At 65.5% G+C, this 13,690-nt stretch overlaps 1 protein-coding gene across 2 annotated transcripts in view; it reads left to right on the top strand.

The window, feature by feature from the left end:
• FBLN2 (fibulin 2) overlaps positions 1 to 9,671 on the top strand; it is a 49,016-nt gene extending 39,345 nt beyond the window's left edge. The window contains exons 10-18 of one of the 2 annotated variants that reach the window (XM_004692346.2): positions 790 to 924; positions 2,302 to 2,439; positions 3,993 to 4,136; positions 4,255 to 4,383; positions 4,714 to 4,839; positions 5,987 to 6,103; positions 6,564 to 6,692; positions 7,613 to 7,736; positions 8,810 to 9,671. In XM_004692346.2, the coding sequence (XP_004692403.1) occupies positions 790 to 924; positions 2,302 to 2,439; positions 3,993 to 4,136; positions 4,255 to 4,383; positions 4,714 to 4,839; positions 5,987 to 6,103; positions 6,564 to 6,692; positions 7,613 to 7,736; positions 8,810 to 9,167 (1,400 nt within the window). In that variant the 3' untranslated portion in view covers positions 9,168 to 9,671. The remainder of the gene's footprint in view (positions 1 to 789; positions 925 to 2,301; positions 2,440 to 3,992; positions 4,137 to 4,254; positions 4,384 to 4,713; positions 4,840 to 5,986; positions 6,104 to 6,563; positions 6,693 to 7,612; positions 7,737 to 8,809) is intronic. The other variant, XM_004692347.1, reaches the window with a different exon arrangement.
• The last annotated feature ends 4,019 nt before the right edge of the window (positions 9,672 to 13,690 follow it).

The raw sequence follows: 13,690 nt of genomic DNA on the forward strand, positions 1-13,690 counted from the left end.
TCGCCCCCAGGCCTGGCTTCCCCTCCCCTGCAAGCCTGCCCTCGCCCCCAGGCCTGGCTTCCCCACCGGCCGCCTGCTTGGCCACCTGTGGCCCTCCCTCATCTCCAGCTCATGGTGCCACCACACATGGGTTCTACCTTCATATTTTGAGAACCCAGCTGCTTCTCCCGCTTCTAGGGGTGTCACTCTGAGCCCCAACATCTCCTATTCCAGCCGCCTCCCCCCCTTCCCCCTGGAAGGGTGACACCCAGCCAGGGGACATGTTACAAGTCAGGCCACGCGTCCCCCTCCCCCCCCGGGCCCGTGGCTACCACGTCCCTCCACCTCTCTGCTCCCTGGGCAGCCGCGCCTCTCCCCCCCACCCCCCGGGGCCCCCTGCCCTTGGCCGGCTCTGGCCGGCTCCCACCTCAAGGCCTGGCATCGGCCTTCTCCTGCCAGAACACCTGCTCAGGTCACTCTGTCGCCTCTTTAAATGCCGCTCGGTGTCGTTTCCTCTGAGGAGCCTTCCAGACCTGCCTAACATCGTGCACTCGGCCCCCTGGTGCTGCCCCACCCTGCACGCCACTGTCCTCCCTCTCCCGTGTTGACTTACCTGCTGGGGCTCTGGCGGGCGGGGGTTTCTGTCTCGTTCACCCCCTGCCAGGAACAGCACCCGCCAGGTGCGCCATAAATCTTTGTTGAATGAATGGAAGCGGAGACAGGCGGAGTCCGCGGGCTCCGGGGCGCGCCCAGGACCTCGGCCCTCCCGGCCTCCCGGCCTCCGGCCTCACAGCCTCGCCCTCCCTGCAGACATCAACGAGTGCGTCACGGCGCTGCACACGTGCAGCCGCGGCGAGCACTGCGAGAACACCGTGGGCTCCTTCCTCTGCCTCAAGGCGCTCACCTGCGAGACCGGCTTCGAGCTCAAGGATGGCGAGTGCGCAGGTGCGACGGTGCCCGGAGGCCCCGCCCCGCCCCACCTCCCGGAGTCGCCACCCCGCCTTTATGCCAGCGCCCCGCCTTTATGCCAGCGCCCCGTGCGCCCCACTCCTGGCCCGCAGCCCCCCGCCGTCCTGCCCTGCCCTGCCCGCGCCCTCATCAGCAGGTCTCAGCACTTGGGTTTATCACCCATGTGCTGATGTTGGGGCCCGTGGGGCTTCTGGGGCCAGCCGGGGAGGCCAGGGTGTGCCCGGGGCTTTGCTGAGCTCGGGGATCCCCTCGCCATGACTGGGCGCTCCTGTTTGCTGCTGAGGTAGAACTTCACAGAGGCTTCGCGTCTGGCCCTTCCCACGGAGAATTCCAAGCAGAGGGTGGATTTCATGGGAGCTTCAGCAGCTTCTAGGCGCGGGGCAGGGGTGCAGCGCACGGGGCCCCCACCACAGGCTCTAGGGCAGGTGTGGCTGTGACTGCTTAGGTGGGGACCAGAGAGGCCCCCGGGGGCCGGGGGCTGGGGGCAGAGCTGGCGTTCTGGAGTGTGACGGAGGGGGACCGGGGCTGGAGCACCCCGGCAGGAAGCACTTCTTAAACCAGGGGCCAGAGGACCTGAGGACAGCAGCAGGGCCCGCGTGGGCCCTGGGATGGGCTGAGTGGCCTCGAGGCTGGGCCTGGGCTCCAGGAAGTGGGCACACAGCCTGCGCGGTGCCCAGAGTGGCACAGGGGGACCAGGGAGGCGAGCTGGGCCCAGCGTTCTGGGGGCCCGAGGTCGCGCTCCGATCTCACACCAGCCCCACGCTGCGAACCCAGACCTCTGGGGAGGAGCCCCCTCACGGCATCTGCCTGGTGCCCCCGCTTTTCTCACATCTCAGGGCTCCGACCCCCTGTGGAGTGGACAGGGACGTGCCTCCTGGCTTGTCTGGGGCGCTGGAACCTGGCGTCTCCCAGACACTGGGCTGCCGTGGGCCGGTGGTGGGGCCTTGGGAACCGGAGCAGGGGTGGACGGGAGGAAGCACGGAGGCAAAGAGGACAGCCGGACACGCGGGCATCCGCCCGTTGGCCCGGGGGCGAGTGTGCCTTTCCGCGTGTGCCTCAGTCTCCTCGTCTGTAAACACGACCTGATGAGCTTGCCATGCAGGAAGCAGGAGGGACAGCACAGGGCAGGTGCCTTATAAACTGGGGTGCTGTGCAGACATGGGGGGCAGCCCACCGGTCCCTAGAGCAAGGGCGGAAGGAGTGGGGGCAGCGAGGCATCCAGACTGCACCCTCGGGAGCTCCAGCCCTCGCTGCTGCCCGTGCCACTTCCCGAGCACCCCAGACACCGGACCTGGGGGTTTGGGCGCCGCCCGCCGGCCTGCCGCCCCCTGACCCCTGGCCTCTGTGTGGCAGACGTGGACGAGTGTGAGCTGGGCACGCACAACTGCCAGGCGGGCTTCGAGTGCCAGAACACCCAGGGCTCCTTCTACTGCCAGGCCCGGCAGCGCTGCATGGCAGGCTTCCTGCAGGACCCCGAGGGCAACTGCGTGGGTGAGTGGGCTCCCGCCACGGTGCGGGCCCTGGGGCCCTGGGGCCGAGTCAGGGGAGGGGCTCTGCGGGTTCTGGGGCGCAGCCAGGCCGGATCGCTGTTCTTGCCTCCTCCGGCCTCCCCGGGTCTCCGTGGCGCTTGCAAAATGGAAGCTCTTATCACCTGAGCTGTGGGACCTCGGCCACTACTTTCTTGCGGCTTCGGCTTACCATCTGTGGATTGAGGAGGCCGCGTGTTTCGCATTTTCACCCAGCCAACAGCAGAGTCTGTTTCCATCCTGACCTGCGACACACACCCTCCCCTCCTGCATGGGGCACTCGCCGAATGGGCCTTTGCAGAGATTGCTCGTGGGATCTCTGGGCTGCCGCTTGTCAGCATCCCACCTTGGAGTCCCCTGTGGACGTGGGGACAGACGGCAGTGTGGCAGCGGTCCACAGTCCCGCGCCTCCGGTCACCCCTGGGAATGGCGGCCCCAACTTCTCCACAGCACTAGCCCTGTCCTGCCAGGGCTGAGGCACCAGCGCCCCCTGCAGGGCAGAAGGCACCTTGTGGGTGGGATCCCTGCTGCGCTCAGTCCTGGGGAGAGAGAGTCCCCAGGGAGGGGACAGGCAGGTGCTAGACTTCTGCAGGGTGCAGACAGAAATACCGGCCGAGTTAGAACAGCCTGGTCACACCATTTACTCACAAAACCAGCGTGTGGGACAGGCATCCGCAACTTCCAGGCAAGCCCCAGAGATGTTGATGGGGTCCGGAGACTCTCCAGAGGTTTTGGGGGCCCCTCTTCCCAGTCTGGGAGTTGGGGCTCTCCCCGAGGTGGAGCCTTAAGCGTTAACTCAACAGTGCCGCCAGACTGGGTGCGTGGGACACCCCAGGGGTCTGCCGGGGATGCCTGGCCAGGGTCTGGCCGGTGGGAGGGGTCTAAGCCACCACCGCGCCTTGATTCCATCCCAGACTGGTTTCCTGAGCATCTGTCTGCCCTGTGCCACACTTCCAGATGTCGGGAGGCCACGGAGGATGAGCAGGGTGTTTTGGGGGGGGGGATGGAATACTCAAGTGCTGCAATACTAGCGGCAGTTATTCAAGGGTGCTTATAAATAATAAACCCTGGGGGGGGGCTTTTCTACCTAGCATGATCAGGAGGGCACCCCAGAGGACGTGATGTGGGGCGGGGGCCAAAGGAAGTGAGGGAGCAAGCCGTAAAAACATCAGGGGGCAGGGAGGGGGAACAGCACGGGAGGAGGCTGTGCCCAGTCGTCCTGGGATGATGTGGCCACTGAGGGGACAGTGGCAAGAGGTGGGAGGAGCCACGGCTGGACCGGCAGTCTGGCAGTCTCCTAGGCCCAGCCTTGATTTCCCCGGGCGCCTCTCCAGCTGCTCCACGTGGGAAGTAACCACAGGCGCCGGGTCCTGGGAGCTGAGGGCGTGGAGGGTCAGACCCACAGACCAGGGCTGGTCTGGAGCCCAGAACGGGCCACCGCCCGGCGTGGCCTGGACCCAGATGCCGAAGCCTGAGGGGGCCTGGCCAGGCTGTCCGTCACCCCCACCCCTCCCGCAGACATCAACGAGTGCACGTCACTGACCGACCCGTGCCGGCCCGGCTTCAGCTGCGTCAACACGGTGGGCTCCTACACGTGCCAGAGAAACCCGCTGCTCTGTGCGCGAGGCTACCACGCCAGCCAGGATGGCGACAAGTGTGTGGGTAAGGCAGCCGCCCACCCGCTCCCCCCGCCGCCGGCCTTCCGGGTGCCCGGCCTGTCCCGAGGCCCGCGAGGGGGCAGAGCCCGGGCCTCAGGGGACCCTGCTCTCCTCCCTGGCAGATGTGAACGAGTGTGAGACGGGTGTGCACCAGTGTGGGGAGGACCAGGTGTGCCACAACCTCCCCGGCTCCTACCGCTGTGACTGCAAACCCGGCTTCCAGCGAGATGCCTTCGGCCGGGGCTGCATCGGTGAGTGGGGGGCTGGTGCCCGCACCCCGGTCAGTTCCCAGGCGCCCCCCCCAGCTGCCGCCCCCCCCCTTGCCTTGCTCCGACCACTCCGGGCCCTCTGGGCTTCAAGGCCGCCCTGCTGTCCAGCTGCAGCTGCTTCGCTGCCCAGGTCTTTGTGTCGCCCCATTCCCTGGCCGGCCGGTCCCTTCGCGTCTCTCCGTCTGGGTGTCTGTCCCCTCTCCACCCCCTCAAACCCCCCCCCGCACCCCCTGCAATCCCGGGCGGCCCCTAGGGATGCAGGGGCTGCTTCCAGGGCACCTCGTCCACCCTGTGCCTGACCCCCACCCGCAGACGTGAACGAGTGCTGGACCATGTCCGGCCGCCTGTGCCAGCACACCTGTGAGAACCTGCGGGGCTCCTACCGCTGTTCCTGCGCCGCGGGCTTCCGGCTGGCCGCCGACGGCAAGCACTGCGAAGGTACCGCTCCCCGACCTCCCAGCCCGAGGCGCCCGCCCTGCAGCCCCCCCCATCCCTACCTCACGCCGCTTCTCAGCGTCCCGCCTCCCACGGCTGTTAGTGAGGCCACGGGCCCTGGCCTGCGCAGCGCGGTGCCCGTGGAGGCGACGAGTCGTGGCTGGGCCACCCACCGGTCACCGGCTCCCTCACACACGTGCCCTCCCGTCATTTTGTGCGAATGCCACGTGTCTCGTAAGGGGCTAGCGATGGGCGGGGCCACAGCGGCCGCTCAGCGTGATGGGACTCCCGCCTCCCTCCTCTCCCCTCGCCACTCCGCTCTGACTACAGAGCCCCTGCTGCCCGGGCCTCTGCTGTTGCACCTCCTCCCCGGAATGGCGGCTCTGTAACCCCCTCCACCGAGTCCCGTTCCCGCCCCGCCCCCGCCACACACACACACACACTCCCCTTTCCTGTTCTTCTCCCACAGCACCTGCTACCTTCTGACCTGCCAGGTACTTTACTCGTTAGTTCCCTACCTGCCCGGGAGCCCCCGCCCCCATCCACTCCAACACACATGAGCTTGGAATCGCAATTTGGAGATTCTGATCCATGTTCATGGCCGTGTCCCAGGCCTGGTACAGCCTGGCATGTCCCGAGCACTCAGCAATTCCTGGTTGGAAGAATGAAAGGCAAACCCCTTCCTGCGGGGAGGTCAGAGCCCAGTAGATGCCCAGTAGATGCCCAGTAGATGCCCCGCCAAGCCGGGAATCTGTTCTCCACACACTTCAGCCTACACTCATGTGCACCAGCTCTCGACCCCACACGCCCACTCGTGCCAGCCCCAGGGGTCAAGGCAGCAGGGAGGCCCCAGCCCCCAGGGAGTCAGCACCCAGGCGATGCCCGCACCCCCCGGTGTTCGGGGGCAGCACCTGGCACCCTGGCAGGGCGCCCTCCTCCAGGCAGCTGGCCCGGACTCACCAGCAAGCCCCAGCCTGCCCCTCCTCGGCTGCCTGCCCTGGGTGAACCTTGGCCCTCCTCCGGGCGCCCCACTCCCTGGTGGCCCCCAAGGAGGCTGGCACTCATGGCTTCTCAAGCGGAGGCTGCAGGTGGTCAGCCTGGCCCTCCTGTCCGAGGGACGGACCGCCACGACCTGCCTGTGTCCCCGCAGATGTGAACGAGTGTGAGGCCCAGCGCTGCAGCCAGGAGTGTGCTAACATCTACGGCTCCTACCAGTGCTACTGCCGCCAGGGCTACCAGCTGGCCGAGGACGGGCACACCTGCACAGGTACCGCTCCCTGCCCGGCCGCGTCCCCGGGGCACACGCCTGTGTGCCGGGCTCCCGAGTCCCGTCTGGCCGGCCGCGTCGGACTCCCGGAGGCCTTAGCCTCACACGTGAGTCCAGGTCTCAGCTGGGAATTCCTGGACCTCGGCTGACGCCTCCCAGCTCTTCTGTGAAGTAGCAAGGAAGGTCCTGACCTTAGAGGGGCGAAGGGTTAAGCGAATTACAGGCCCCTGCTGGGCCCCCCGTGGGTGGAGCCCTCCCCGGGTGGCTCCAGAGCGTGAGCCCCCGACGGATGGACGGACGGGGAGTCCGTTTTGCTGCGACCTTTGGGTCCTCCCTCTGAACCCTGATGTCCACATCTATAGCACGGGCCCCTGGGCTCGCCGGCGTGACAGGCTAGGCCTGTCAGTGGCTGCATCTCTGTAGCAAGGGGCTCACGCGGGGCTGACCTGCTTCCTGACAGACATCGACGAGTGTGCGCAGGGCGCCAGCATCCTCTGCACCTTCCGCTGCCTCAACATACCAGGGAGCTACCAGTGTGCGTGCCCGGAGCAGGGCTACACCATGATGGCCAACGGGAGGTCCTGCAAGGGTGAGCGAAGGGGTCCTGCCCCGCCAGGGGCTCAGGCAGGCTCTGGGTGGCACGGAGAGCCTCCCACAGCCGTGTGCTGGGGGCTTGCAGCAGGCGTGAGTGTGACCGGCGGCCATGTTACCAGAGGTCTGTGCATAGAACGAGGAAGGTGAGAGTCTTTTTGCTGGTCTTCCCAGCTTAGACTCTTCCGGGTGTGAATTCAGCTCTGGACCTTCCCCTGGGGGCAGGACAGGACTTCTGAAAGATAAGAGACCTATCTGGTGAGAAGCCTGGAGCAGAGCCACCTCAGGGTTCCTGGGGAAGTGGGGGACCCCTGCAAGGGGGACCGGTAAGTGGGTGGGCCAATCCCCTGTTAAATTTACAACCGAGAGGACGACATTTCTGGGTTTGGACCATGTCCTACAACAGCTGACCTTCTCAGCAGGAGGTTCATGATTCCAGGTTCTGTCAAAATGTACTGAGCTCAGTGAATCCTGGGCCTGGCCAGGCGCTATGCTGAGGTGGTGGGGCCTAGAATCCACTGGGCAGGACGGACAGGGCTGGCAGCTCCCTGCCCTCCAGGCTGTGTGACCGGGGACCTGAGACCCCCAGACTCTGGCCCACCACGGCAGGTCCTAGTGTTCCCGGGCACAGGGTCAGAGCTGGCGTTCAGGGGCAGGGAGGTAGCCAGTGCTTGGGCTGCTGGTGTCTACTTGTAAATGGATCCTAAGGTTGGATTCGTATTTCCCAACCAGCAGCTTTTTCCTTTTCCACCAGGGTGGAAGCGCGCAGTGGGTGGGGGCGGGTGGCAAGGGGTTGTGGGCTGAGTTCTTCCTCCCAGGCAGCCATTCGGAGACCCGTCTCCAGTGGGGGCCGCGGAGGCCCGGGGCAGGGACCCCAGTTGTGAGGGTCCCTCCATCGCCCCCCTCGCCCCTCCCTAGATCTGGACGAGTGTGCCCTGGGCACCCACAACTGCTCCGAGGCCGAGACCTGCCACAACATCCAGGGCAGCTTCCGCTGCCTGCGCTTCGACTGTCCCCCGAACTACACGCGAGTCTCCGAAACGTGAGTGCCCACCTGGCCGCGGCCAGGACGCTGCAGCGCCTGCAACCCAGGGAAGGCGAGGGCCAGTGGTGGCCATCGCTCCCTTCTGCTGGTGACAGCCCGGGGTGCACCTGTGCAGATCAGAGGGTTCAGGGGTGAGGGGGGAGAGACTCAGAAGCACCCCCTCTTCCCCTCCCCCTCCCCCTCTCTCACACACATGTTGCCTACTGCCTGTAACCCCAACACCCCAACACCCCAACACCCCGCCTCTGCGGTGCTGAGCTGTCCCCACCACAGCCCGCTGGCCCAGGCCTCCTGGGGCCGCATCATCCCCAGGCTCCCGGAGGGCTGCAGGCCCCCTGCCCCCTTGGCAGCTCTGGACGAGGCCTCAGCTCTTCAGCTCTTTACCACTTGGGCTTCCGGTGGACGCCCCAGGCTGACTGACTCCCCGCACAGGCTCGGAGGGGCGCCCCCCCTCGGAGGCATCTGCCCGGCCACAGCCCATCGGGGTGGGGTACCTGGGCAGTGCTGCTCATCGGCCTCCCGCCCACGTGCAGCCGGGGCTGAGAGCAGCGCCCCCCAGGGTGGGTGTGAGCACCCACGGGCTGAGCGCGTGCAGCAGAGCTGGGCTGGCCGGCGAGCTCTGGCAGGGGCCTCCGGGGTAGCGACGCCGGGCGTGGAGATGCGGCGGCTCCCGGGGCCGGGAAGAGACGCCATGTTGCCGCGCTCGGAATGGAGAAGGGCTGGGCCCCCTCGGGGTTTGGGGGTGTCCTGCTGCTGTCCCCCAGCAGGGCCCGCGGGGACTTCCCACAGGGAGGGAGGAAGGCAGGTTGGCAGGAAGGGAGGTGCGGAAGGAGAGAGCCGAAGGACGGGCGGAGGGGGGTCGGGGCGGGTGAGCCCCTCAGCGCGCCGGGTGCCCGCGGGCTGAGCAGAGCGCGGGTAAGGCCCACCGTGCTCCGCGGGCGGCCGGCGCCTGAGGGCCGAGCTGGGCCAAGGGGCCTGCGGCGGGCAGCGCTGGTCCTGGACAGTCCCTCGGGGGGCCCCAGAAAGCCGGGGGGCCCCGCCTCCGCTGACCTGCCCCCCGCCCCCCGCAGGAAGTGCGAGCGCACCTCGTGCACCGACTTCGCCGAGTGCCAGGGCTCGCCCGCCCGCATCACCTACTACCAGCTCAACTTCCAGACCGGCCTGCTGGTGCCCGCGCAGATCTTCCGCATCAGCCCGGTGCCCGTCTTCGCGGGGGACACCATCGCCCTGACCATCACCAAGGGCAACGAGGAGGGCTTCTTCGGCACCCGCCGGCTCAACGCCTACACGGGGGTGGTGCACCTGCAGCGGGCCGTGCTCCACCCTCGGGACTTCGCCCTGGACGTGGAGATGAAGCTCTGGCGGCAGGGCTCGGTCACCACCTTCCTGGCCAAGATGCACATCTTCTTCACCACCTACGCCCTGTGAGCCGGCCTGCTGGGCTGCCGCCTTTGTCCTGACGCCGCCCCGCACGTCTCTGGCCGTTCACCCTGCCAGGGTGGGGCTGGCTGTGGGGCTGGTTGTGTGCTGTAAATTAACTTAATTTTGCTGACCGGCCCCCCTCGGGTTCCCGGGCCTCTCCTGTGCGGCTGCCTGGGCCCGAGAGGGCACAGCGGCTGGAGGACGCCGTGCGCAGGAGCTCAGGGCAGCTCCTGGTCACCTTGGGTCGCTGCGGCGGAGTGGTGGCCCTGAGGGCCGGTGGGGGACCGAAGACTGGAAACAGGGACCACGCTGGGGCTTCTGAACTCAGCTGCGTGACCTGTCTGTCTCCAAGCTTGATATTCCATGTTATGTTTCACTGTGATTAGTTCTTTACTTAAAAAAAAAAGCATTGTGTTTTTGTTTAATTACAAAAGTAGTCCATGTACGTACCTTGCAAGAAAATATTCATTAGTACATAAGCGTTATAAAGTAAAAAAAAAAAAAAAGGAGAAAAGAAACTTCCCTCTACTTTGTAAAGTGTTTGAGTGTGATGTCTTTGGGGTATCTGGGCACCCCAGTGGGGTCAGCGCCTGCTCAGGCTTCCCTGAAGTCTCCAGGAATTAACCCTGAGCCAGCAGTTCCTCTCGGGGGTGACAGGAACAGTGGAAGCTTTGTCATGGTCCCTTTCTCCAAACGTGGGCCTCAGCTTGTCACTTTGGGGGGCCAGGGACCCCAGTCCTGATCCCTGTCACCAGACCTGAAAACATCAAGTCACATGTGGGAGGCATCTGGAGGCTACGAGAATTTTATCATCTAGGGGTCGGGGGCTTGGTGTTGGGGCCCCTGGGGGTGCAGGCCTAAGCTGAGCCCTGGGGGGACGTACCCAAAGTCCAGGCGACAGTGAGAACGGCCTTCGCACCCAGGTCCAGGCCCGGCACTGCCTCTGCCTCTGCCCTTTTTGAGCCAGTCAAGCACGGCCACTCCCTCCGCCCTGAAGACAGTGAGGGAGGGTGGGGTGCTGGCCAGTCTCAGGGCTCCCTCCTGAAGGGGAGACTCGTTGCACGCCCCAGGCGAACACACCGACTCGTGATGCAAACTATTTCATGCTGTGCGCCCTGGCCCAAGCCAGAAGTGCCCATTCCTCAAGGGATGTTCCCAAGCTACCTTTTGGTGCAAACCCCCCCTGTTTCAAGGTGTGGTCACTGAGTAAAGCTTCTTCACAACAGGTGGGAGCCAACTCTGAGGCCCTGGGCTGAAGCCTGCCCTGTAGGCTGCTGCCCTGTCTCCCTGCCCCTTCCCCCACCTGCCCCTCTGGCTCTGTCTCCCGGGCGGCCCCAGGCTGGGGCTTCCTGCTCACTGCCTGCGCTCTGTTCCAGCTGCTCCTCGGGTTTGCAGGGAGACGGCCTGCAGCCCTGGGGCAGTCAGAACCCAGGTTAGAGGGATTGGGGGGTGGGGCGGGCAAGGCAGCACCTGCCCGCAGCCACTGGCCACGCCCACAGCGCCCCGGACCTGGGCCCAGGACCACCACTCCCTGGGTCTCACTTACCCGTCAGTGGATGGGAACACGGCCCTCCTCCCCGCCTGTGTCCCCAGAGCTGCTGTGCTGATAGACGAGCCACTCGGACACGGCGTCTGGCATGACACAGGTTCCTTCTGGCTTAGTTTGCAGCGTCTGGTGATCCTAGAATCCGGTGCCTGCAAACACGTTTCCCACCTGCTGCTGCGCAGGTCCCCAGGATGGAAACCTCGCACGTCCGTGCGGCTATAATGCCCCCTGGTGGCCGCAGCCCAGACCTGCCCTCGGCCCGGCCGACAGACGGGCGTCAAGGAGGGACAGGTGATCTCAGGGGGGCACGGGACGCGGCGGCGCGTGTCTGAAGAGCAGGGAGCAGAGGCCAGGGGGCCGGGGGAGGCTGGGGCTGAGAAGGGGTGCGCTGGAGGCTGAGTTCGCGGCGGCCCTCCAGGGTGTGCGTCCGGGCGACGCCCCGACTGCGGCAGTGACCTGGGTGGGCACACGGCGACACCTGGCGGTGGTGCTGGGGGTGGCAGGTGTGTGCCGCCTGAGGCCGTGGGCTCCCTGGAACCTGCTCCTCTGCCCGACCCAGGGTGCCACGACTTCCCGTGCCCAGGGAAGCCGAGGGTGCCATGGCTGCGAGTCCAGCAGGCAGCACCCACCCTGTTTCAGCGCACACGGGTGGGGGCCCTGCAGAGACCCCAGAGGCGGTGGACACACGATGAGGACTCTCCACCGCGGGTGCCGTTGGGGCATCGGAAACCACGACAAGACTGGCCCATTACAGAAAGCACCGCCAGCGGGCGGGTGGGAGCCTCGACGCGGTCAGCACAGGTGGACGCGGGGCGCGCCCGACTGGCTGACACGCACGGAGCGAGGCCCTGGGCCATGATGACTGTCCACACCCGGGCTCACCGGTAGCGGATGAGCAGCTCTGCGGGGGGCGGCTGCACCTGCGAGGACACGGGGTGTGGGGGCGTCGCACTTCCCGCACCCTATCGCTGGGGGCCCGACTGCTCTGAGAAACACACACCTTACCGCCTGGCCTAACAGGCCTCGGGACGCTCAGTCACTGCCATGATGAGAGAATCAAAGGGGCCGGTGGACACGCAGAGAGACTGTTCGCTGGCACCAGGGGAGGCTTCCTGGAGTCGGCGCTGCCTCCAGCGGGCGTCGGCGGCCCAGGGAATACCACCCAGGTGGAGGTAGCAGTAGCAGACACCCAGGTGTGAAGTGCTGAGGGAGCATCAGGACTTCCAAGGTGCAGAGTGAGGGTGCACGGAGAGGTAAGCCACAGGAGGCAAGCAGGGGGACTCTGGGTGCTGTCCCGAGAGCGTCACAGAGGACCCGCGTCTGGGTTTGCCCAGGCGCTTGCGGGAGGGCGCGCGTGGGGGTGGGGGGGGTGGGTGCACGGCGACACCTAGCGGCGGTGCTTGGGGCTGCAGGCGCGGGCCAGGTAGCGGCTGTGCAGACCTGGCTCGCTGCAAGCCAGAGAGCCCGAGTGGAGTGCCAGGTGCGTGCGGGAGCAAATCCGGGGTTTTGTGAACACAGATGCGCAAATGGCATCTTTTTTTTTTGCCACTAGCCTGTAATGGAAGCGAAGGGTTCCCTGTCATTAGGAACGCAGGCGACAAAACCCACAGCAGCGTCAGCGTGTTCACATCTCGCCATCTCAAAATACGGTTTATGCTCAGCGGGACTTTGAAATGCCTGTGGGTGCCCGCCCTGAGGCTCGCCCACGCTGTTCCGTGTGTTCTCAAAGAAGCCCGCACTGTGCCATGTCACAGGCTTCTTTTGAGTGTTGTGATAACTGTAATTTCAGCCTAATTGGCATTTAAAAACCTGTAGGCGTCCTCAGACTGCCAAAGGCGTTTCTGGCGCACACACAAACACCGGCCCGTGCACAGAGGCACACGCTCACCTGCATAGGGGCACGGAGACAGGCGCGTGGGCACACACAGGACGGCTGAGAACCCTCCCCGGAGCCAAGGTGCCACCACCAGGAGCAGCTGACTGTCATTATTGTCTAGAGCCATGCAGCTGAGTGAGAAAGGCGACCGTGGGGATAAACAGACAGTCTGCAGGAAGGAGGCCTCTGTGCTTGCATGTCTGTGCAGGTGAGGTGAGCGTGTGGCTGCATGTTCCGGGGCAAGGGTGTGTGCGGAGGGGCTCAGATGTCCTTGGGGTGGCCAGTGGCCTGGAGTGGGGGGGTCTGCCTGGCCTCCTGGAGCATGACAGGTGGGCTACATGTGTAGCCCAAATTCACCAGTTCTCTCTCTCCCTTCCATGATCACCCCCAGGCAGAAACAGGCCCAAAGAGGTGGGTCACACAGGGGCCCCCCATGGACGAGGAGGGCAAGACACCGGGCCTTTCCGACCTCAGCACCTGGCCTGCCCCGTCTGGTGTACGAGGAAGACATCTGTGGCTGACCCAACAAAGGAAGGAGTCACCTGTGGCCACTGTGCGCAAACCCCGTGGTGGCTCCCCACTTCCCATGGCATCAAGTCCAGGTCTGGCATCCTGGACCCTGCCGCTCCTGCCTCATCGCCCACAACGCCCTGTCCACCCCGTTTGCCAGTCACCCCACCACTACCTCCCGGCTTCTACCATGCTTCTGCCATTCCGTTCCCTGTGCTTGGAGCCTGGCAAACTCCTACTCACTCTACAAAGCCCTTCGGCGGTGGCTCTCCCTTCTTTGTGCCTGGAGTCCTTCACAAATCCCCATAACCCTTCTCAGAATTTACTCAGATAAACGTCCACTCTGAGTGCCCAGCACATAGCACCAGGCACTAATCAGTAGGCACTAATCAATGTTTACTGAGCGAACAAGCAAGCATGTTTGTGCAACACCCTCCCCCCACCCCATGAACGGCTTTCGAGAAGGCTGGCTCCTGTCTGGCCATTCAGCTGGCCAAGGGTACAGCTCCCTGCTAGAGGAGCAGGGCTGGGGGGGGGGGGGAGGGGCGGTTGGGTAGGGAACGCAGGTTGAGGGCTGTGAGCTGCCAATACCTGAGG

This window comes from Condylura cristata, unplaced genomic scaffold, assembly GCF_000260355.1.
Source record: "Condylura cristata isolate star-nosed mole 26May11 unplaced genomic scaffold, ConCri1.0 scaffold00033, whole genome shotgun sequence".
NCBI lineage: Eukaryota > Metazoa > Chordata > Mammalia > Eulipotyphla > Talpidae > Condylura > Condylura cristata.